Source organism: Athene noctua, chromosome 2 (assembly GCF_965140245.1).
Source record: "Athene noctua chromosome 2, bAthNoc1.hap1.1, whole genome shotgun sequence".
NCBI classification, from domain to species: domain Eukaryota; kingdom Metazoa; phylum Chordata; class Aves; order Strigiformes; family Strigidae; genus Athene; species Athene noctua.
The window spans coordinates 84191229-84216636 of record NC_134038.1 but is presented as its reverse complement, the minus strand read 5'-3'; the positions used below and the strand labels follow the sequence as shown (position 1 = coordinate 84216636).

The window sequence follows — 25408 nt, the reverse complement described above, 5'->3', positions numbered from 1 at the left end:
AATTTGTAAGGTAATAGCCATCTAACATTTTGAGAACCATCTTATACTGTCATTCATGACCTAGTGAGAATCAACACTATGGAGACATGTACTACTTAGTGCCTAAGCAGTATTTTAGCTACATGATGTCTGCAGATGTTGCTGACAGCTGAAGGAGTATAATTTATTAGCTCAATAGGCCTTCATCCTCAGAACAGGAACATTATCTCCTTTTGTTCAGTTTTCATTCTTTTTGAATTTAGTCCTGTGTCTGAAGAGGGAGCAACTCTATTTTTTTAGTATGTGTGTCCAGGTAGCTTGCCATTGTTTTAATGGTATTGAGTAGTGCTATTTTGACATGGCAAAACATTGCATGCCCATGTCAATGTGTTTGGTTTCCAGAAATGCCAAATACTTCAGAGGCAGTAAAATAATCATATTCTTGAAAATATAATCAAAGAATGAAACAATTTAGTGCTCTTTTTCAGGTCCTCTAACTGTAGATATAGGAGATTATTCCACCATACGTCCCCCCCTTTTTAACCCCTCTTCAGTTCTGAAAATCTGTAAGAAATTAAATTTTTCTCCCTTTATGATGTTACATAGATTATTTCAAGATTTAAAACTTTTCATGCTTTATATATATTTGTGAAATATGTAATATGTGCATTCTAAATCAAAGCAAACATTTTTGAAATTAATGTTTATTATTGAAACAATAACTTCCTTAGTTTTATATACCAGTGTTAATGGCCTGATTCAAAGCCCACTGGCATCCATGGGATTTCTTTCATGTTCCACATTTCATAATTTAAAAGAAAGGAAAGCAGCAATTCTGAGCCCACTCCAAAGAAATAAATACTTCTCCGTTATGTAAATCATGAGGACCTGTAGAATTCAGACCACAGGATATTTGTAAGAAGTACTTTTTTTTTTTTTTTTTTTAATTTTTAAAAAAGAGCAGTCATTTGATGATAAAATAAACCTATCTAAAATACACTCATTTTTGCCTTTTTCCGATTTTAGGCATCTGTAGGAAAAGTCCAGCATCAAATAATGGAAATTAGAAAATTTAGTTTTGAAACCTCTTTCCCACAAATTACAAGTGATAAAAGATATCTGCAACATTATTGATATGCTTTTATATTGTATTTTTATATTAATACCTTTTGAAGTATCTATGATCCATATAAGAAGTCACTAAAATAAAACTGATTCAGTGCTAGTGTTACCAAACCCTAATGAAACATTCAGCGTCTGTTCTTCAGAATGTAGAAGTTTTTTCGTACAAGTTAGATCAGCTCAGGAATTTATCCTTCTTATGAAAGACAAAAATGTGTCTCATTGACATTTACAGAGGAATAGTTTTGATACAGTCTTTCTTGTTTAACTTCACCCATTAGCATCTTCTGTGATGCTGAATACTTATTCAGTAGGTTTGCTCCTCATGCACATACAGGAAATTCTCCACGGTATAGATTTGTATCTGAACAAAGATTTTATTTATATTAACAGAAGGGTTGGGAGGCAGGAGGCATTTCTGGTTTTCTCCAGAGTTTTCTTGAGCACACTTTTGGAGAATGTGATATTTACTACATTTCCAACATTCGTCTCAGTTTTCTTTAGTTCTGATAGTACAAAATTTTTAGAGTTGATGTTCAGGCTATACTGCACCTGTGAACATAGTAACCTACTATATTTTTCCTTATATGGAATAAATTGGATTTTAGTAATATGAGTAATATTTACTCCCTTTAGGATGACTGAGTGAAAGCTTGTATTCAGTGAATATTTCAAGTACTAAGCGCTTCTTTTTTTTTTTTTCCCCTGAAAAAGAATAAATATTTTTGAACTTGCTAGTATTGGTGAAAGAATCAGACCCATTGTTCTTCTGCTAGGCCATATGGGCACTTCCTCCTGGGCTCCTTAAATGTAAAGGAGACAGTATGTTATGGAAAACGTGTTAATGAATTAACTCTACATCCATAGAAGACTATAAGTACTCTTCAATGACATCTCCTTGTACTGTTAGCAAGAATATCTAGTAATAAATGTGTTAATGGTAATTTTAATTACTTCCTGAACTGACCTATTTTGTATTAATTTCACTATCATTTTTCACATACCGTTTTAAAGTATCATTTGTGCCTAACCATTTCTTGGCAGCCAGTAGCTTTACAGATTGTAATCCTATTCTGCCTGAACATTTTTTGAGAAGGGACAAGGTGTCAGAAAGTCTCTGGGAAGAAAAATCACTGAAATGTTCATAGTAAGTGACATCTCATTGATACATCAGCATACACATAAGAAACACTAAGGAGAGGAATGTATTGCCTCAAAGTGTGAATAGTTTGTTTATGGCATTTAACGTACTTGAAATACTGGTCCTGGAGAAAAGTCATATTTTTAAAGACTTTTTTTTTTTTTTTAATAACATATTTTAGTAAGTGATAGCAGTGAATGGAACAGCGTGTCTGGGATTCCTTACATGTATAGAAAAAGAACGTTAGTGTTCCATATTGGAATTAGATGATAATGAGTACAGGTCAGTACTTAATAAGAAACATAAATTTTTGTGTTAAATGTAACACACAGAATATATTGCTGTTTGTTTTAGTAAATTGATGAGGCTCTGACTTGCTTTATTGAACTACTTTCTGTTAAAGTAAGTGGTCACTTTCTGTCAAATGGTAACTGTGGAAGAAAGTAGTTCTCAACTAGCTTTTTCTTGTGTTAAATTCAGGACAATTCCATGGTCAGGGTATGTCTATCCTGCAGACAAATGAAAACAAGTTCAAGTATCAAACATAAGTGACTTCACAATGGGCATAAAAGAAATATTTTTTCAGTGAGAAATTTAGAGCTTTGAAGAGATAGTTTTATTTAATTTTTAAATATCCATATATCTATAAACTACATAAGATAAAATCTTCAGTATACTTTCCATGTTTTTAACATATGGGAGATTTTTATTGTTAAAATTAATGATAAATATTAGAATATCAAATGTTATACAATTTTACATCACAGTTTCATCTGCAGATACTTGATTCATGGACATAGATTCTTCTTGTATATCCCATTATACAAACATATACCACAGCTGCTTTTAGAAATAGACATTTTGTGGGTTCAATGCAGGAACAATTAAGCATATTTTGAATTTAAATGTGGGTTTTGAGAAAATTGGAGGGCATGGTCTTTTTGGTTGATATTTCAGAAGTCTAGCACGATTTCTTTTCCTCATTATTAGAATGTGTGTTGTCAGGCACAATGAAGAATAGTTGTCCGTGAAAGGATGAAAATATTCTGTACTGTGCTGAAAAGATAGCATGTAAGACATGTAATTACACTGTCAGGTGGAAAAAGTAGCATAAAATTATACGTTACATAAGGCCTCTGTAGGAATGCTGTTAACTCAAAATGCCAGTCATAAATTGTGATATAAAATTGGTTTGTAAACATTTTCAGAACTTGTGTTTTACCTGTCCAGAAGTTGTACTGAACTAAATGTAAATAATGAGGGGTTTAGTCTGTCTTAGAATCAAAGCCTTACAGTGGTGGCAGTACAGATGTTTCTGGGCAGATGGGGGTCATGATGACTCTAGGAAGAATACAGAAGCAGTAACCTGCTACCCCTGTGAAAAACATGTGCTCATTGTTAAGAATTATCTGATTAAAAACCCTTGAGCTCAGAAATTGTACTGCTTGATAATGCATGTGTGAAGTAGGGGAATACATAAAACTCCCCAGTTTACATCCATATGAGAGCAAGAAAGCTTTTGTAGCAGTTCATAAAAAGCATGCTAAAGTTAGGGACAGTTGTTTACATTCCCATTCACTGTTGATATGTTCCCATTTCTTTATTCCTACTTGTAAAAGCACAGTCATCTCTTTGTCACCGTTTTATTGCAGTCATTGCGTGACTTGTATCTGTGGAAGGGGCTAGTGATAAGCTTCTGCTGTGAACATGGATCTTGTTCTGATTCACCCAACAAAGGTGTCAAAAGAAGTATGGTTGGCATTCTCAATTATCAAAAGATTTGAGGCACTAGTGACTATTTAAAGAAATTTGTGGAAACATCTCTTCATCATGATGATGAGGGGCTCTTTTCCTGTGTTGTGTAGTACTTTTTGTTTCTAGCAAACAGCAAGAGTACTACATTATAGGAAGAACAGTATGTGTTTGGAAAAAAAAAAAAAAAAAAAAAAAAACCGCCAACATATTATCTTCCAAGTGAGATAGAGAAGAAGAGTGATCACTTGTGAGCCTTGTAATACTCCACACAGAGTATAGATGCTATACTCTGTAAGATTCTGTATGGAACCATTTTTTTACAAATCTAATTTTCACCTAACAGGATGACAAGTTGTAGGCCACTTAAAAGAGATGAAATGCATTCCAGACAAAAAACCAAACCATGCCTTTAAGTGTTAAATACTGTAGAAGCAATAAAACAATACCCCAACACATAAATATTCTGATATTCAGTATTGTCATAACACTTTCTAATATTTAAAAAGTATATAACAAAGAACTCTTGACAAATTAAATGACTAAAAATCCCCTCAATAATGAAGACATGCATTTGTTTTTTTCCTGGAAAAGTGCAAGAAATAGGGACATGACATCCTTTTGAAACAATGATCCCTACAGTTTTTGATAATATGTGGTAGTGTGTTCTTTTCAGTTTCTTCAGAAAGAAGCAACTTTTTCACCTGAAATAGAAGCCATTGGACAGTAACTAACCTGTTTTCTTTCCAAAGTCTTATAAATTTCTCAGCAAATTAGCTTCAAAGACATCAAAACCAAAAATGCGTGAAAGATTTTTGGAAGGATGGGATAAAAGGAAGCTGGTAAATTAATTATCTCTCCTTGAACTTTTCCACATAATATTTTTTTCCTAATCAAACTCTGTAATTGAGTAAGTAATTGAGTCCCTGGCATAAAACTTTCTCTTGTTGATTCTACATGGCTCACAAATACTACATCAGAAAATCACACATTTATTTTTATCTTCACGATATTATTTAGGAAGAGCAAAGGAGAAAGATGTAATTTAGAATATCACATGGGTACACTGCAGAGTTGTTTTTCCAGAGCTTAAAAATTAATATGCTGTCTTGAGATCTTTCATAGAGTAAACACTATTTGCTGTAGCACTGTCAGACAAACAAGCAAACAAACAAATAAATCATACTTTCCATAAGAGTTTGAGTATTATTACACTTACAGCTCTGTGCTCCAGTGAGCTATTTCTATCAATCCCTTTAATATCAGGAGAAGCTATACACATGGAGAACACATGTAGTGTGGAATTAATTGATCAAGGTTTTAGAGAACTAATAGGTCTTCCTCATTTGGAAAAATCTGAAATAATCCTTAGGTTGGCATTCATGTTCAGCAAGGGCAGATATGTATTTTTGGAAGACCTTGTTACAATGGATGTGGTCCCTTTTTTCCCTCTGTACTGCAAATGGAAAGGAAAAGCAGAGTTTCATTCTCTCTTTGTGCACATAAAAAAATTATATATATATAATTATATGTGTGTATATATATATATATATATATATAAAACATACTGCAATGAGAGTAGCTTGACTGAGTAAGCACCAGAAATGATGGTCAAGAGCATCTGTAGAAAGTCTTCAGAAATAGCGTGTGGAAACAGAAATTGTGTTTTTACTCCATCCTTGTCACAAATGTGAAATGTTTTCCAGTGTACAATAGCTTTCCACTGCTTCAGTGTCCTGGTTTAAACCCATAGGGCAACTGAGCACCTTAGAGCCACTCCCTCACTCCTTTCCCCTCAGGGATGAGGAGGTGAAAATGCAACAAAAGGCTCAGGGTTTGAGACAAGGAAAGGGATGTATGACTCACCGGTTATAGTGACAGGGAAAAGACAGACTCAATTGGGGAAGAAAACATAATTTAATTTGACCATCACCACCACCACTAATTTAACAATCAAACAGAGTAGGACAGTGAGAAATACAACCACATCTTAAAAACACCTTTCCCCCACCCCTCTCTTCTTCCCAGGCTCATCTTTGCTCCTGATTTCTCCCCCTCCTGCACAGAGGGGCCAGGGATGGGGTTTGCAGTCAGTCCATCACTGGTTGCTTCTGTTGCTCCTTCCTCCGCAGGGGGAGCACTCCTCGCACTCTTTGCCTGCTCCAGTGTGGGGTCCTTCTCATAGGAGACAGTCCTCCATGAGCTTCTCTAACATGTGTCCTTCCCACCGGCTGCAGCTCTTCATGAACTGCTCCATCGTGGGTCCCTCCCCTCAGGCTGCAGTCCTCCCAGAAACAGACTGCTCCAGTGCAGGCTTCCCTCACAGTCCCAGCCTTCTATAGGCACAGCCACCTTCTCCAGCAGGGTGGGCATCTGCTCCACTGTAGATCCCCACTGGTTGTGCCAGCACAGCCTCTCCTCTCACCACAGGCTGCAGGGGAGTCTCTGCTCTGGCACACCTCCATACCTCCTCCTCCTTTCTTCAACTGACCTTGGTGTTTGCAGAGAGATTTTCCTCAACACTCCTCCTCCTTTCAAGTTCCTTTTCTTAAGTATGTTATCACAGAGGTTCAGCCACCATCACTAATTGGCTTGGCCCTGGCCAGAGGTGGGTCCAACTTGGAGCTGGGGGCTCACAGGAGCCAACTCTGTAAGCCCTCACCTGCTACCAAAACCCCACCACACACAGACCAAACACATTCAGTGAGTTTCCATGCTCTTGTATCTTTTGGTGTTTTAAAGAGTATATGCACTTGCCATATTTCTGACCTTGACCTTTTCAATGTCCTAATGAAACGCTCTTTTGTATGAAATCAGACTTCCTTCTCCAAATAATGTAAGTTATGATGTTGGTACCTCGAATTCATTTTTGTAACTTCTATGTTTACTGCATTTGTGACTATTTTTAAGAAGGGAAAAAAGGAAGACCTGGGAAACTACAGGACAGTCAGTCTCACCTCTGCTTCTGGAAACTACACTAGGGCACAGGGAAAACAAGGAGGTGATTGGTGGCAGCCAACATGACTACACTAAGGGTAAATTGTGCCTGACAAATTTGGTGGCCTTCTACAATGGAGTTACAGCATTGGTGGCTAAGGGAAGAGCAACTGACAACATCTACCTGGACTTGTGAAAGCATTTGACACTGTCCCACATGACATACTTGTCTCTAAATTGGAAAGACATGGATTTGATCGATGGACCACTTGGTGGATAAGGAATTGGCTGGATGGTCACACTCAAAGAGTTGCAGTCAACGACTCAGTGTCCAAGTGGAGAGCAGTGATGAGTAGCTTTCCTCAGGGATCAACACTGGGACCAGTGTTGTTTAAGATTTTTGTTGGTGACATGGACAGTGGGATTGAGTGCACCTTCAGCAAGTTTGCAAATGTCACCAAGGTGTGTGGTGTGGTCAACACACTGGGGGAAGGTATGCCATCCAGAGGGACCTTGATGGGCTTGAGAGGTGGGCCCATGTGAACCTCATGAAGTTTAACAAGGCCAAGTGCAAGGTTGGGTTGAGGAAATCCCAAGCACAGATACAGGCTGGGTGATGAGTGGATTGAGAGCAGCCCTGCAGAAAAGGCCTTGGTGGTATTAGTGGATGGAAAACTGACTGTGAGCCAGCAATGTATGCTCGCAGCCCAGAAAGCCGACTACATCATGGTCTGCATCAAGAGAAGTGTGGCCAGCAGGTCGATGGAGGTGTTTCTCCCCCTCTACTCTACTCTCCCCTCCACCTGGAGTACTGTGTTCAGCTCTGGGGACACCAACATAAGAACATGGACCTGTTGAAGTGAGCCCAGAGGAGGCCACAAAGATGATCAGGGCGCTGGAGCACCTTCCTTATGAGGACAGGCTGAGAGAGTTGGTATTGTTCAGCCTGGAGAAGTCTCCAAGGAGACCTTATAGCGGCCTTTCAGTACTTAAAGGGGGCCTACAGGAAAGGTGGGGAGGGACTCCTTCTCAGGGACTGTAATGATAGGATGAGGGGTAATGATTTTAAACTGAAAGATGATAGATTTAGATTAGATCTAAGGAAGAAATTCTTTCCTGTGAGAGTGGTAAGACACTGGAACAGGTTGCCCAGAGAAGCTGTGGCTGCCCCCTCCCTGGCAGTGTTCAAGGCCAGGATGGATGGAGCTCTGAGAAACCTGGTCTAGTGGAAGGTGTCCCTGCCCCCATGGCAGGGGGGTTGGAACTAAATGGTCTTTAAGGTCGCTTCAACCCAAACCATTCTACAATTCTGTGATTCTATGTAGCTGAACAGTAAGGCATTTACAAAAAACAGTGCTTCAGTAAATGACAAGCTTTCAAGGCCTGTGCTAGAGAGTAATACCATGAACTGAAGCACTTTTCTTGTACGCTTGTGCCTACTTAGAGGAAGGTGCTTTATACTGGTATAACACCTGCTTAGCGTAAATTAGTAACAACACAAGCTGAAACAAATGTTCTTCTTCCAATGGTGATGTAGCGTGGCCAGGGCTTCTTTTAGTAGCAGTGTATCATTAAGGTATTTGGAGTCAAAATTAATCAAATTTATGGTCATTCTCCATGGATCTAGGAGTCTGAGTTATTACCACAATTACAGATTTATTGATTGTAAAGTGAGTTTTTGGTGACAGTGACTGTGAGGAGCTGCTGGAAACTGAACACCACTCAATTTTGTAAATTTGTCTGGAGATCATGAAATAGTTTTCTGCACAGCTTAGTGACATATGACATCAGAGGGGAGAAAGGAGTCATGTATTGCCAGAGCAGAGTGCTGTGAAGTAATATATAACATTGAGCCATGTATTAAATAGTTGTCCATACACATTGAAGTCAGACTTTTGGCTACCATGCAAACAAACCTAGCAGAAATTTGGCCTAGATCTTTAGAATTATTTGGCTGAATGTAACAATGAAGCATTCATTTAAAGACTAACTTTCATCTCTCATAGTTCAATTTACTTTTTAATTTTTTTTTATTTTTTTCTATTGATATTTTTCTGATGACACTGAAAATATGAGTTTTTAATTTATCTGAAATTCTGTAGCCCTTCAGGAATAATTTTTTTAATGGTTTCCGGAATCCATCCCATCCCACTTTCTCCGAGAATTGCGGGGTTCAGCATTGTCTAATGATATCACAACTGGATAGACCAGAGTCTGGTTTAGGGCTTTTAAAATATCAATAATTTCCTTATTTCTGTGTAAATTTGGTAGTTCAAGTCTGTGAAACTCAGATTAACTCCTCTTTGAAAATGAGATAATGATACTTGCCCTTTAAGGAGACTGCCCTTTAAGAAGCTCTGTAACCTTGACCTTTTATGATTTTCCTTACTTAGAGTAAAGGCTATATGATATGATAGAGTCAAGCACTTATCTTACACTAATATCTCATGGCCATTCTGCCTAAGTGTCACTGCAGATGAGCAAATACTTCCACTCTGAAACAACTCTTCTGGCTATGGATCAATACTGGGCAATGAGGAGTCTTGTTTTGCTTTCTGTTTAAAAATAATCTTTTTTTTTTTTTTCTTTTTTTTTTTTTTTTTCCAAAAAAGACCCAAACTAACAGACCAGCTTAATTTCAGATCTGTTATAGAGTAATGGTTCAATGAGCTGTAGTCACTTAGCCCCGAGACCTGCAAACAAGTATATTTACATAATTATACTTCTAGAAGACTTTAGTTAGCATGTTCTGCAACAGGGTGTCTGTCCAACTCTTTAAAACCTGTAAAGCAAATAATGCTGTGTAAAACTGACTTGCTTGAAAAAAGGGTAGTTTCTATGACCATGATAGCTTATTGTTGTGAGGAGAGATGAAAACTTCAGCATAGTGGTAGTATTTTTCTTCTATATTGATTTAGACACAGTACACTGAAAGTACAATATTGGATTCTATTTTTCTTAAAAATACATAGTGATCTTTGAAAACAAAACAACAAGTTTTATACATAAACATTTATTGTGTTGGTTTAGGATTAGATTAGTTTTGTATTCTTCTTGTCATTCACTGGAGTCCTTTTATACAGAGAGAAAATAGAAGCTAATGTTGACCGCTTGTGTCAGCTTTAGTACTCCTGATGTTATTTCAGATGTGATTGCTTATGCACCTGCATACTTCTGCCATTACCCAGTTTCCCTAAAAGCAGCAGCAAAACAGCGGACTTCAGATAAGCACATCTTGCAAGAACAGATGTTTGTATGCTGTAGTGTTATACTGTGAAGTTAATACTGTTTCAGTTGTATTTTTCCTGGATGATTGCAATCCAATTATTTTTTTCTATCTCAGAAAACCCATTCAGCAGATGGGGGCAATTGCGATTCTGCATTTTCTTCCTCTGTTTGACAAGAGTTTGGAATAGCTTCTTTTCGATTTGTGGACACTGTTATGGATAATACAGTTATCTACTGGGCTAATGATTCCCTCTGAGAATTCTATCAAAAGGTGTGACATTGCCCAGAGCAGTATATTTCATTAAAATATATTTTATAGCTCAGACCAAAGGAAGCAAGTCTGCAGCAAATCTGAGGGCACTTTTACTGCATAGGCACAATGAGCATTTCAGTAGTATCAGCTCGAGTCTGATTTTGCAGTGTGCACCATTCAGAATAATTTTATATGCATTTTTTAGTACTACTAAGTTATTGTATAATTTTTTTAAATTGCATCTGTCTACAAAAACATCAAAGGAAGTCAACATGATTGCAGTTCTTATTAGAGAGATAGTTAAAATATTTTTTACTCAGTGTTTTAGTGTTGTATCATTAATTCTTTATACATAGCTACATTTTGATGTTTTTAGTGAAGCGTTAAACAGTTCTGTGTAACAAAAGTAAAGCAACATGCATACATGCTTTTAAAATATATTTTCCTATGCTTTGCTAAAGTTCATAGCTCATGTCGTTGGGAAGAATTTTGTCATTCTTGTAGGCTGGGCACTCATTGGTAGACTTTGCTGTGGTAGTGTTGTGCTGGGGTCCTCTTCCTGTCTGGTTAAATTAATAGTCAATGACAACAGAATTGAGAAGGGGAGGTTCTGCTGCTCTCTTTGAAAAAACATGCTGCTTTATTCAAAAGTCTTAATTGTAGTGTCACTACCAGAACTAACTCTTGGAATTCTGTGTATATTATTTTTATTGTCTATTATTTGTCAACAATAGGTTTTAAGTTAATTCTCTGCAGTTACTTCAAAGTAGTTTATAAGTACATAACTACTTCTCTGATTAAATTAATTAGGTTAGTGCAACAGTTCTTGAATTTTTTCAAGTCAGGCTTGGATCTGAATTTAGCACATGTTTGGAAATCTTTTTTTTTTTTTTTTTTTTTTTCAACAGAAAAGCACATATTGGTAGTCCAGTTAAAATATTGTAAAAGCCATTACTAGTCCACTTAAAATGCCACCCACACAACACACCAAGAATCCAAATTGTTAAATTAAAGCAAACAGTGAGAAGCTCTTACACAATTAAATCGGTAATAGACAACTCATCTACTTTACAACTGCCCCTCTTATCCAGGCTTCTTTCTTGTTTTTCTGGTCATGCATGGTTTCCTGGTTGCAACTTGTCTTCCTTAGGTAAGCGCAGGAAAGCATGGTGATCACTGTGAGTTTTTAGCATCCCACATTCCCAGAAAGAGCAGGATGTTGGCTTCTTCCTCTTTTTTTTGGCTTGTTTTTATAGTATTTATTGGTGTGTTTCTTTCATGTTGGTCCCTGCTTCTATACTGTCCAGTAGGTTCTACCTATTCATGGTCATTTGCTTGAAAAGTATGTATGCTTAAATATTTGTATGTATGGTGTGGCTAAGCATTAGCTAAGCCAATTAAGTACAAGATGTATGTATGAAGATGAAAGGTAAGTAAGGCCAGTAGCCACGTGACCATTTGGTATTGTGATTACGCTTTAGCCACCTGGTTGCTTTGCAGTTATTAGCGATAACAATACTGTATTAGCTGGGCAACAAGCCTACAATCTGTGCATTCATTTTATAGAAGTTAATATGCTGGTGCATCAAATTATAAGTATTTAAAGACTCATAGTACCAAAATTTAGATAAGACTATGAAGAAAACTCATTAACTGAAATGTTTGGTAAACCTCTTCATGCCTTTGGAAAATGTAGCTCTTCTACAGTTTCTGCAGGAATACTAAAAGAAAGTTAAGCATTTAAATGGACTTATGGAAGAAAAATGTTTAAGTGTTAGCAAAACAAGGACACCTTGGTTGCTGTTCTACAAAATCAGTCATACACTGCTGATATAGGGGAGGTAAATATTGAGGAACTGTCATAAATCATCCTGATTCCAACCTGTTATTAAATATGTCAAGAAGTGGAGAGCCCACTGGGTTGATAAAGGTGACATTCCAGGTATGTTTTTCAGCTATTATTTTCAGCTTCTTCTTTCCCTAAAAATTCAGATAAATAAAGACAGGAACAATGCCTAACAGGATGAAAATTAAATACTTTCTGGCAGCTTTTGGCTGTGGACAGATTCAGAATATTTAATGGATATGTTCATGTTAGGATCATAACCAAATAAGCAGTAATGTTTTCAAAAGCCAGCTCATCACTTAGTCTAGAAACCACATTTCCACAAGAAATTCAGAAGACTGCACTGAATGGAAGTTGGGAGACTGGAGACACTGCTGTCAGGGAGCAGCCGAGTGAGGTGGCTCCCTGAGTCTGGGGTACTGGGGACTCCCCCAGGGGGGTCAAGGCAGGGCCAGCCAGGAGCAGGGCAGCCAGGGTCCACTGGAGCAGCCCCAGCCCCAGACATCAGGCACCTCTCTGAAGACGGGGCCAGGCCAGGCCATGGTTCTGTAGGTGGGCTCAGCTGGGCAGGGCAGGGCTCTGGGGAACTGGAGACAAGCCATCCTGTGGCATCGCTGGGCAGGGTCTGGTGGCCAGGGGGGACTGTAATGAGGTCCTGACCCGTAGGCAGGGTGGGAGGAGCCCTTGGGGGCTAGATAGGGTTAAGTGGTGAGTGCAAGCTGTATTAGTCTCTAGTGCTTAACTAGGCATGTTTTCAGAATAGGGTTTGGGGTCTAAGCTGAGATCGCTTAGGGAAGAAAATGGAAACAATTTAAGAAGGGAAAAAAAAATCTTCTTTAAGTTGCAGTTAAAAGTTAATATAACAGATCAATACATAATCATCAGATGAAGTGTACTATCATAGAAACTAAGGCCTACTGAAAGACATTTTCAGTTATATTTTCACAGTCAGAGTTAAAACCTCTGATACAGAAATCAGAGCGCTGTGTTCTAATGTTTGGCATATTTCCCTTGTATTTCTTTTCAGTGCTTGTTACTCATCTCAACATTATGAGTAATCATGTTTGTTTATGATGCATTTGTATTTCTTTTTAAATTAGAAGACTCCTGCAATGTTCCAACTTTCTGTCTCTGACTAGCACAACGGGAAAAAAATAACACCACATTTTGTGTTTATTTAAGCTTTTTAGTCACATTACTACAGCATGCGGGTGTTTCATCCTCTAGTGTATACATGTTCTTGCAGTAGTCATTGACAGAGGTGGTAGAATCTCATTGATATGAAATGTCCACACCCTTTCTAGAGATCTGTGTTGAGATGTCTTCCCCAGGTCACACAAGTTAGGTCTGAACTGGTGAACAGAACATGTTGGCTTGTCTGTTGCTTAGCAGCATCCCCCTCTCCGTCAAATTAATCTGAAAGAGAAATAGTGACAGCAGTCCCAAGTAGAGAGTCCACTATTGTCCAGCTAGATTTGGCTCCCTGGCTGTCTTTTATAAGTCATTATGGACACAGCTGCAGAAACACAGTCTGCCAAACCCTGTATTTGTAACCTAAGTGGTGAGTCACATTTATTCTAATTAGAAATGCTTTTGTGGAATAAACCACCTGTTGTGGAGATGATTTCATAGTACACAGGGTAAAGAAAAGTATGCCATGCTCAGGGACATGAATCTCTCATTAATCTGGTGCGCATTGTCTTAAGCAGGGATTCCCAGGGGGTCTCTTCAGCACAACAAATATTCCAAATAAATGTTTGAGAGAAGCCTTGATATTTTTTTATTTGGGCCAATTTGTACTGAGATGGAAGTATTAAAGAAGACAGTTATTTAATCTTTACAGAAAAACTGAAATATAAAACAAATGACAAAGGAAAGGCCCTTTTGTTATGCAGTAGATGCGCTGTGCAAAATCCTTCTATGTGAATTTAAAATTCAGCATTAGAAATTAAATGGCACAAATCAAAGTGTTGTTTTTCGAACTATATAAGAAACACTAGTAAATAGGGAAGCAGGAACTTCTCTTAGCTTTCTCTTGTTTTCAGTTGTTGCCTTACACCTGCAGTGTAAAAGACCCAGTTGCAAATTGAAGGCTTTCAGTATTTATTAATACCCAGATTATTTTTTTCTAATTACATTCCTGCTGCATTTTTCTATCGAAGTTTGTTGCATAACATGATGCTTAGCAGGAATAACATATAATTGGTTGGCTGTGCAATCAGCTGAGAACCTTTTGTGTTTCTTAACTTTCATTACTTGTTAGATGTAAAAGCCCCCTGACTTAAAATGTACTTGGATTTTCTTCACTGATGACAAGTGCACATAGCTGTTTCTTCACGACATAAAACTTCTAATGTTACTACTTTCCCAAATGTTCTATGCATCTCATGCCATCACAGTGAATTTCTGAATGTGCCTTTCTGCACTGTGGTATTAGAATAACCCATTGATGTTTGGGGTTTTTGAAAAATGCTTACTTATTAAATTCTACAGCAGTTCCTTATTCTATGGATTTCTTGCTTATGTAATAATTTCTTACCTGGTTCATAGTTTAATAGTTCCAGATACAACTACAGTGATTTTTTGCTGGGATCTCTATATTGTATACCTGAATATGCTTTTACATATATGCATGCAGAGTTAGAAGGAGAGAATGATGATGGAGATTCTTCTCATCTTTTTCAGTTTGAGATAGTTTTAACCTGAGTTCCTTATAGCTTCATAAACTCAGCAAATTTGTCGTTTTCCTGGGCATACAAATTTTCTCCTGGGTTTCTTTCCCATAAATTAGAGACAACCTTTCTGAGGCAAATGTTAACATTTGCAAAAACTCATACATAGGATTCATCTTATCAAAAAAGGAACCTGCAGCAAAAGAAAAACAATTCTGATTCTTTCTGAAAATCAGAATACCAGCAAACCATAGTTAGATTACCAGAATACCTATTATTCTTGCTTTTAAGAATAAGTCTTTTCATAGAACATTTTGATTTTATAGGAAGTTTGCATCCCTGGCATTTTACATTGAGTGAATTATTCCTTTGTTGATAGAATACACTACTATTCTGCATCTAAGAAGAAATGTAACCACAATTTTGGCCATCACTACTTTAAAGGAAAGGTGTAAGACTGCCCTGCAGTTCCATAAAGGCAAAGCCAAGCAAATGACCCTTCCTCAGCTTCTTTCTTTCTTCCATTTTCAATATTGAAAATATGGGTCCACAGTGGTGACTCAGTTTTGTTTTGGTTATTCAGTCAGATCTCCTTGTGGCTCAGATAAGTATATGGTACATTGACTGAAGTTACACTGAAGTTTATGTGAGCTGACAATTGTATTAGACTTCTCTCTCCCAAATCCTACTACAGGACAAGATATAAATCATATGAGACACCATACTTTCATAGATTTAATGCGTGAGATTAAAAATGTCATCAAGCACTGTACGTTTACTCCTTTTACAAATAGCAAGCTAGATAATTTTAAAGGCAAGATGACGACCTGGCAAAAAAGACACAAGGACAGAGTGATAAAATAGCAACACCTCTGTATCTTATGATTTAAGTCAGAAAAAAAGATGATTTCTATCTCCAAAGTATTATTTTCTATCAATCCAACACTAAATAGTTTCTGAACTGAGACTGGAAAGGAGTCTGGAAACTGACACCTTGTGTTCCGTTAATTAAAAATAATACCTGGCATTCTGCTTCTGTTTTGTTCAGATTCTGTATAGAAACTTAGTAATGCCACATTGCAGATACTGGAAAGGTAGTCAGGGCAGTGGGATAAGAATATGAGTGAGTTTTTAAAATTAAAAAGTTTCTCTTCTGATTTATCATCAGAATATAACTGCATAATGCCTGAGACTGTTCATTTCTGCATTAGCACTTTGTTTTCATTGTGCACTTCAATAAATACATTCTGTTCTCAGTCATTTTAAAGAAAAAAAACCACAAAGCCTCTCAATCTATCAAAAATCACTGCTCCTTTTCAGAGAACACATGTTCATTTTTAACCTAAACAGGCAATTCTTTAGTCAAGTTAGAAGCACTGAGACTTAATGGGTAGCTGTTTCATGTTATCTCTTAATTCACCAAGGTACTTAGTGATCTTTTTCTCCCTTCCCAGTATAAGACTTATTCTACTCAAGAAGAGGTATAATATACTTTATTTTATAGCACAAAATGAACAACGAAACAGCTGGAAGTATCAGCCAAAGTTCATTACTTCATTATAAATAACTTTCTAAAAGTGAAGAAACAAAAAACAGAGACAATGGCTGTGTTTTGCTGAGGGGTTAAGTAATCCTGGACAGACATCTGTCACTGCCACAGTACACAGTTTCATTTTTCAGTAAACGATGCTGTCCACAGAAGATAACCTAGGTGGTAGGACTGAACTACAGTCATAAACAATCCTCAGTGTGACTGCTTTAGGCTTAGTACTTAAGGCAGAGTTTATAGCAATGAGTGCTGTAAGATAACTACTAGAAGAACTAGAGCCAAGACAAAATAAAATAAAAACCACCCCAGTTACTAGAATATTATTGAGTTTGGGAAGTTTTGTAGAATGGGTGTAGGACCCAAGAAATCCCAGCTTAAAAAATGAACTATGCTGGGAGGAAATAACCCTGAACAAAATGATTGACTTGCCAGAAATAGCACATGAAGAATTATGGCAAGAGGTGGAAAGGTTAAAAATTAAGTAGAATGGTGGTAACGGTAGTATTATAGTTTTTATATCTTATGTGCAATAACCTTTTATGAAATTTAATGTCACTTTATATGATTTTATGTGTATATTCTACAGCTGCACTCCAATTCCGACAAAGGTGATGGATCAGTCAAATACATTCTTACTGGAGAAGGGGCGGGGACTATATTTATTATTGATGACACGACTGGAGACATCCATTCAACCAAAAGCCTAGATCGAGAGCAGAAGACACACTATGTGCTTCATGCCCAAGCTATTGATAGACGGACAAACAAGCCACTTGAGCCTGAATCTGAATTTATTATCAAAGTGCAGGATATCAACGACAACGCACCAAAATTTACAGATGGACCATACATTGTTACTGTGCCAGAGATGTCTGAAATGGGTAAGGAAAACAAATTGTTCTATTCAAAAATCTTTTAATAAGTGAAAATGCTACATACTGTTGACAAAATTATGACACATTATTGTATCACTGATTGTATGTAAAAGATATTACAGTTGAGAAAGGATTATAAGAAAACATCAAATGCAACCTTGGATGTTACTTGGGACGTTCATATTAAGAAAACAGTGTACACACACCCTCCCCGCACACCCCCCCACACCCCCCTGACTGACTGACTGACTGTTTGTAGGGAAAAGTCACTCTCATTCTTGAATGCTTTAACAGACATTCCTGGGCAAATGGTACTTTCTAAAAACAAGATGTATTCGTATATTGTCACTCAAGTGCACACTTTAGGGCATTCTCTTATGTCTACATGAATAGTCTATGCAATTAACAGAATTAAACAAATACAAAGGAACAGTAGTTTTATAGATTATTTTAGACCATGGTGTCATATATTTATTTACCTTTATTAAGTTTCTTATAAAGTGAACTGAAGTTCAAAAAGTACCAGTCTTTGGTTTTCCCTGTTAGAAATGTAGTTCAGATATTTTTATTCTTTGAGGTGTTATATTATGCAGTCAGTTTTCTTTGTTTATTGATTCTCTACTGTTTAAATTAGTTTATAACTTTCCTCTAATATCACAACATAAAAGCTACATAACTAATCTAGGATGGACAGATGCAAATATGACTTATGTGCTAGATATTTTTCTAAGAAAGCTTAACTGTCATGATTGGTCTTTGTGAAAGATGTCTGCTGTCTTTTACTACTGAATGGACAGTACAGATAGTTACCTCACGAACACACACTTTTCCCTTTCCCCCAAAGTCCCCACACACCCCATCTAAGAAACAACCTGTGTTTGTATTGTTGTGTCTGTATTTTCCCAAGTTAAAAGTAGATTATTTGTTCTTCTTTCCTTGCTGTTTGTCTAATAAGCAGGTGACAGACTTTAACTTCTGCAGAGTAGAATTTTAAAAATTAAAAGGGAAAAATATTTAAATATAAGTAGTTATTCAACTCTTATAACAATATTGATCATACATAGAATGAATTAATATCATCATTGAATCTTAACGGATTTTCATCATTTGATCACTTTGAATATTAATGATCACTCATGAATAGATCAGAAAATAATAGCAAGAGTTTTATTACATACTTAAAAGTCAGATACAATATTTTGTTAATATAATTATTTTGGATGGGAAAGTACCTTGTACATCTTTCCTAATGTAGAGTATGTGAAATTAATTGTGAACTAGGAATCTGTATTCTGTTCCTCTTCTGTGGTATCACCAGACACTATTATGCTGAATTCAGACATCCATGGTTGTGTAATGACGGAAGTTTAATCCGTTTGTGGAAGTCTGCAGACTATTTGAACTGCATACAGTTTCACAGTATGCAAAGAAATATTTCGTGTGGAGAGACTAAACAGGCTAAAACCACAGCTACTATCACAGATGTGCATAGTAAATATAGTGCATTCCAAACATATTTGCAATTTTTTTCTTGAATATACAAATGAAGTGTGGCATATGAAATATTTGTAAACATGTAGTAATCATACCAGCCATGGAAAGACCCAAATATATTAAATCTTATTCCTGAACCATGGAGTTCAGAGCTGTGACAGTTTGGAAGCAGAGACTGATTTTTACACCAGTAGCTTCTTCCTTGACCTAAGTGGCACTGGTCATGTATGAAATAGAGAATAAGTATCTTTTCCTATCTACCTTGCAAAAGCAGATTGTATTAAATGAACTCTCGAGCTTAGCAAATACCATGTTTTAAAATTACATTAAAAATGTCCCCTATTCTCTTTCTTTTCCCCTGACTTTATTACTGCCTCTTTTTCCTTTCTGTCACTGCCACTGCCACTACACTGGTACATGGGAGCAGTTCCTTGATTTTCTTCTCAAAATGACCCCCATACGTGATGTTGTAGAAAATAATCTACCTGTCCCCATCATAATTGTCTTGTTCTAATACTTCGTTCTTTGTAGGTACTTTTTAGCACCTTCCTACCTTTCCAGTCCTCTCTTCCAAGTCCTGCCACAGTGTGCTATTTCAGATGTCTCTTCACTGCTGTGGAGAACTCTAAGCCATTTTTTCCTGTGGTCCTTCTTGCAACAAGAATACATGAAGGGAAAAACATCTTTCTTTGTTCTCCTCTTATTTCCTTCTATCTTCTTCTTTCATAGGTCATTTTTTCCATATTATCATTCAACTTCCCTTTTATGAATTTTCTCATTTCCACTGTCTGTTTCGCTCTAACTGGGAATTTCTGCCTAATTTTTGCATGTAATTTCTTTTCCCCCCACCTCCCACATTTTATTATCATTTTTATAAACATTATTATTTCTAATAGCCTATTCTGGATCTCTACTAGAAGAACAATCTTTATTAACCATTCTCGTTTGGTCAGTATCCAGCTAATAAAGTTTTTCAGATTATAGATCAAATATGTTTTCATTCCTTAAAATAATGTGTAAATTGTTCATTTGTCTCTTAAACCATAGCTTCCTCTCAGATACTGATTTCCTTGATCTCATCTTTTACTTCTCAGAGCTATAAACCTGTAGGTCTCCACCCCGTACACACAATGATGCTAGTGCGTATAACAGAATATGGTTTTTAACGTAGAACTCCCTATTTTAACCATCAAAGCATACTATTGCAAATATCATTCCCAAGAGAAATTTGTGAAAGTACAGAAGGGCAGTATTTCTGTGAATAATGTCATAACACCAGGACTATTTAAGCAATACACCTTTGTGGGAAGTACTACAGTTAGGGAGTAGAGCTCCCAGTAAGAATATTATGGGCCTATAAAAAACCTCTTCATTTGTCTTTGATAATTCACTGTGGCACAAAGCTGTTAGACTTGCAGTTAATTTCAGTAGCATCTAAGCTCTTATCTCAGTTGTCTTTCATCACACCACAGACTGTCTTGATGTAAAATTAATTTCCTTTATTGACTGTCTCCAAAAATGCATAAGTCTGTCTTCCTCTTTCTTCAGTTTCCTTTGTCTTTAATAGAGACCATTTCAATTATTTGACTATTTCCTTCCACTGTGGAAGCCTTTTTTTTTTTTTTTTTTTTTTTTGGCATAGGAGGAAAGACAGCAGAAAGGAATTCAATGTTATCCTCAAAGTCAAAAGTAGCTAATATAATTATTTTTTATTTGTTAATTCTATTTATAAAAATTGGGGGTTTTTTAATCCTCTCAAAATGTAGTACTCTTTCATAGATGTTATTCATAATTCTGTAGTAGTCTGTATCTTGGTATTACTGTACAATTACATTATACAAGTTACTGTTTTCCAGAGAACAATTAGAATAATTAGTCTGGGATGGCATTTTGGGTTATAAAACAGAGTGGATATGGTAAACCAAGGAAGTTTTAGTGATAAAATAAGGCATTAATGCATATGTTTTATAAATGAAATACTTTACTGGTTGTACTTGAGGTAAATCATTAAATTATCTATTCCACAAAGCTTTCCTGTTGTGTGAATAAAACTGCATTCTCATATCCCACCATACAGGCATTCTACTGTAGGCATACAATATAATTTCATTGCAAATTTATGATCATTATTTTCTTTTTTCCCTTATTGATTTGTTTGTATTTGTGGCATACTGAAAGCATTTTATTGTCTGCAATCTCAGGAAGACTAATTCTATTTTTGCTTCTGCAGGATACATTCTTTATCTCAAGTAATGGAGATCTCTATGCCATTTTTATTAGTTCTGTAATTAGCATGTTTTTTGACATTTCGTTGTGGAGTCCATACATAACTGAACTTCTTCTAAATGTAAAAAGAAATAAAAATATTTTTTCCATCAGTAAAAGCCTTCCATATCTGCTCATTTTCAGAAAGCTTCAAAATTAATGAAATTGCATATTAAATTTTCTAGTGTTGAGGTCATGCATAAGAAGAATAAATTCTATTTAGGAAATTAATAGACACATTGGACTTTACTGAAAGTCTTTCCAGGGTATTATAATGTGATGTAGTCATAATTTCAGATAATCTGGAAGACAGTATTTATGGTGTTCATAAATATGATTTGTGTGAGAAGTGCCATTCTCCTGTGTTGTTTGATTTTTATCTTCTAATTAAGATAACTAACAGACAAAACACTGACCTTTTCTGCTATGAGGACTTGAATCAGTAATATAGTCACTGGACTTGGTGTTGATTTCCTGGCAAAATCACTGTTTTCTAATGTAGAATGAAACTAAAACATGTTGTGATGTTTTGTTAGTGTGTTAAGACAATTTTAAGAATTAGTTTAGCTAGGCGGGAAATCTCTGTGTTCATTAAAACATTTTTTTTTCACTTCTTTTACTTTTTATTCAATATTCATCCATTTGAGATTTTAACAGTTGCAGCAAACTATGGAAAGTCATGCATACAGATTTGCATTCTCAACAGACATGTTTTATTGAACTGCCTCATTAAACATTAAAAATTTGTCTTCAGAGAGACAGACTGAAGTACTTACCTTCAGCTTTTCTTTGATATGTAACTTTACAAAATTTTTAATGTAAACATATAAAAAGAGAAAAACAGAAGAAGATATTTAAAAATAAAACTACAATTCTGTTTCCCAAATGGAATGATCCTTATTTTTGCTAACAGGAAAAAGACAAAGCTTACAGGGTGGTGTTCAGAATATGCAGACATATTTTACAGCTCTGTGTAAAGCATTGGCTGAGAAAGAATTCCTAATACATAATCTCTAAATTGTAGTGGGAAATCATGTGGAAAGGCAGTTGTACTCTGAATAAGCAGAGCCTCCACTTCGGGGAAAAAAAATCTTTTTTATTGCCTAAATGGAGTGTCAAAATGCTTTCATAGCAAAATTTTGAGTTTTTCTTGGCAGTAGCTTAGTGAAGAAAGTATGGAAGATATGCCTCTGGGTCTGATGTTCATATCTGATCTGTGGTCTTTAGGGAACTTAGATCCTTATTTTTTGTATTAGATAATTGTCTTCAGAATTGTTAACATTAAAAACAGGTAACTGTATGGTATACTTTTCCATCAAAATCCTTCATTATACGTAGCTCAACAGCAAAACCTGATGCTGCATCTGAATGGTATAAATATATTTGGAATAGTGATGTGTCTGTCTTGTTGATGAGCTGAATTATTCTAATTTTAAAAGAAATAATTGGAAGGTAAAAGTACCCTCTTTACCTTTTTTTCTCTCAAGGCATTCTAACCCACAGTTTTCACAAGATGTCTTTCCTCTGTGCTCAGCAAATCAGTCAAGAGTTAGGCAAAAGGCCAGTATAAGATGCTGAGTGTGCTTGTGTAATACACTGAAAAAGTTAAGCAGCTGCTGAGCTATGTGGCACTGGATGAGGGTTTGAGAGGAAGGGTGGGGAGTTAAAACTTGTGATTCTAAGTGTTCTTTTAGGTGGAAATAGAACATTTTGCCACTTTTCAATACCAAATTACTATTATCAGGTGTTTCTTCGAGAGAGATACATCTGTATTAGAAAATCACTGTGGTGAATTTTAAGGTACAATAGCATTCCATTCATGCTAAAGTGACCTGTCAGCTGCTTATGTGAGGTATGGCCTTTCACTAGCCATGTTTCTTTGTCCCACATCAATGAGCAATACAAGCACTCAGATTCTATCCCCTACCTTTTAAATTAAGGAGAGGAGACAAGAAGGTCTCTGAAGAATGAGAGAACTGTGAAACCCCAGCATTTCTGTTATTTTCTTCAGGAAAAGCCAAAATCTGTTAATCCATTCCAAAACCTACCATGATTTTCTCGAACTCTGGGAAGAAGTGCAAATGGGAACTCAGTCTGTTGAATGAGTAGGCAGCTGTTGGTAACTTCTCCTGGAAGCAGGAAAATCTATAGATAAAAAGGTACAGAAGTTGCCCAGCACTATGGTTAACAAACTCTGGTAGGTGACAGACTATACCTATTAGATGGGTATGTTTTTATTGTGTGCAAATAAAAAAAAAAAAAAAAAGTCATTGTGTACCAGCAACCTATAAATCTTTAATGATTTCACAAGATTCCAATGTAAAATAATGAAGCTATGAATAAAGGTAAAACAACAAATTAGTGTGGACACCCTTCAATACAACAAGCTTAACTAGAAGATAGAAGGGTCACAGCTTCTCCACCTCAAGTTAGAAATTATTGCCAACATGGGCTACAGAAATAGATCATTGTAGTATTTAGATAAGTTATATAATAGGGGGGAAAAAATGCATCGTCTGTTCTTTAAAGTGACATAATGTGGCTTGCAGGAACTCTTATTCTAAGTTTAGATAGGAAGTAAATATGACTGAATAGATTCCTAGAACTTTTAAGAAAAAATTTAATTGTATTTGTTTACCTTACCATGTAACCCCAAATACAGTAAATTAGTCAGTTTTACCATTAACTCCTGAATAACTATGAACAGACTGCTAGCTCTAGCCTGATTTTATTACAGTATTCAACTTCAAATTCATCAAGATATCTTTATATTTGCTGTGTTAATATATTTATCTATAAGACTGTATGTATTTGGGCTATTCAGAAACCAGAAGACACTATATTTAAGTATGTAGACATATTTGCTGTACCTTTTACTAAATCTCCAGTAGAGATACAAAAACCAACTTTTGGTGTTCAAGTTAGTGTGGCACAAATGAAGGAATAGTTTCTCAAACAATGAAGAATCCAAATTTATGAAGATTTGCTTGCTTACTTTGTTGTACTCAAAGTGAGACTCCGTGAGTACACTGAGGGTGTGCACATTATCAAACAGTTCTGTGCAACGTAAACTGCTCTATGAAGTTAAACAGTTAGAACTGAGGATCCAATGTCCACACCATATGTTTTTGTGAAGTCTTATTTCAGACTAGCTCTTGTCTGGTGTCTGAGACTAAATGCCGATTAGCAGTCATAATAAATCAGATGTGCTGCTGAAGCACGTCTTCTGGTTTAGTTTCATCCAAAGGAATCTAGTTAGCATGCTCTTTAACTGTTCCATGAGGCAAATCAAAGTACAATTGGGGAGATCAGGGGATTCAATTCAAAAACATATTTCTTCTCACAATAAAGATGTGAAATGGAACACCTCAGAGTGGAGGTGATGCCTCAGTGGCTAATTTAACTGAGAAGTCAGTTTCAGATGTAGAATTACATGGGAGAAGCCTGTGTTATTATTATTCCTGTATTTTAATACTGGGCTAAAGGATTCTGTAGAAAGCAGTGTCTGTAGAAGGTTAAACAAATGGGATGAAGACTGAACTGTTATTAACTTGCTAATATTTTACTTATTTCTTATGTGAAGTGTTGGGTGGTGATAGCAAAAATTATCATTAAATGTCTTGAAAAGTACTAGTAAAATGTAAAATTACTTGTCTCTATCTGTGCCATTTTTTTAAATATGTACTTCAGCATGAATTTGTATTGTGGATGAAGATAATCCTGTAATTCATAAATATGAGTTGTTCAGAAGTCTAAGCACTATCCGTGTTTGGGATCTAAATGTGTGAACATGTAAAAATATGCATGCTATGTAGTTAATATTTGTCTATAAATATGTAATTAAGCTATATACTTACAGAGAGAGAAAGAGAAAAAGTGTATTTCTAAATGAGTGTAAATAGTTTTTCTTTAAAATATGATAGGATGATAACTTGTAGAGAAAATATTATTAATCTCTCAATTGTAGAACGGGAAGACTGTAGTTTTGAAATTGCATCTAAAAAATGTATATTCATCAGAAAATTATATTTATTATCAATTAACTTTTATTTTCCTGTATATACAGGTACATCAGTTCTACAGGTCACAGCCACAGATGCAGATGACCCTACATACGGAAACAGCGCAAGAGTAGTGTACAGTATTCTTCAGGGACAGCCATATTTTTCTGTTGACCCAAAAACAGGTGGGTATTCTGTATTTCTGTCGGTGTGGTGATCTGGCTAATATGTTGTAGTTAACCAAGTCTGGTAGATGAAACACAATGTTCAAAGTGTAGGTGGGTGGGATTTTTT

General features: G+C 36.0%; 1 protein-coding gene across 3 annotated transcripts in view; it reads left to right on the top strand.

Annotated features, from left to right (window-relative positions):
- The window catches only part of CDH18 (cadherin 18), a 582223-nt gene that overhangs the window by 406045 nt on the left and 150770 nt on the right, over positions 1-25408 (top strand). For 2 of the 3 annotated variants that reach the window (XM_074899541.1, XM_074899542.1), the window contains exons 7-8: positions 17066-17360; positions 25180-25299. In XM_074899541.1, coding sequence (XP_074755642.1) covers positions 17066-17360; positions 25180-25299 — 415 coding nt within the window. The remainder of the gene's footprint in view (positions 1-17065; positions 17361-25179; positions 25300-25408) is intronic. The other variant, XM_074899544.1, reaches the window with a different exon arrangement.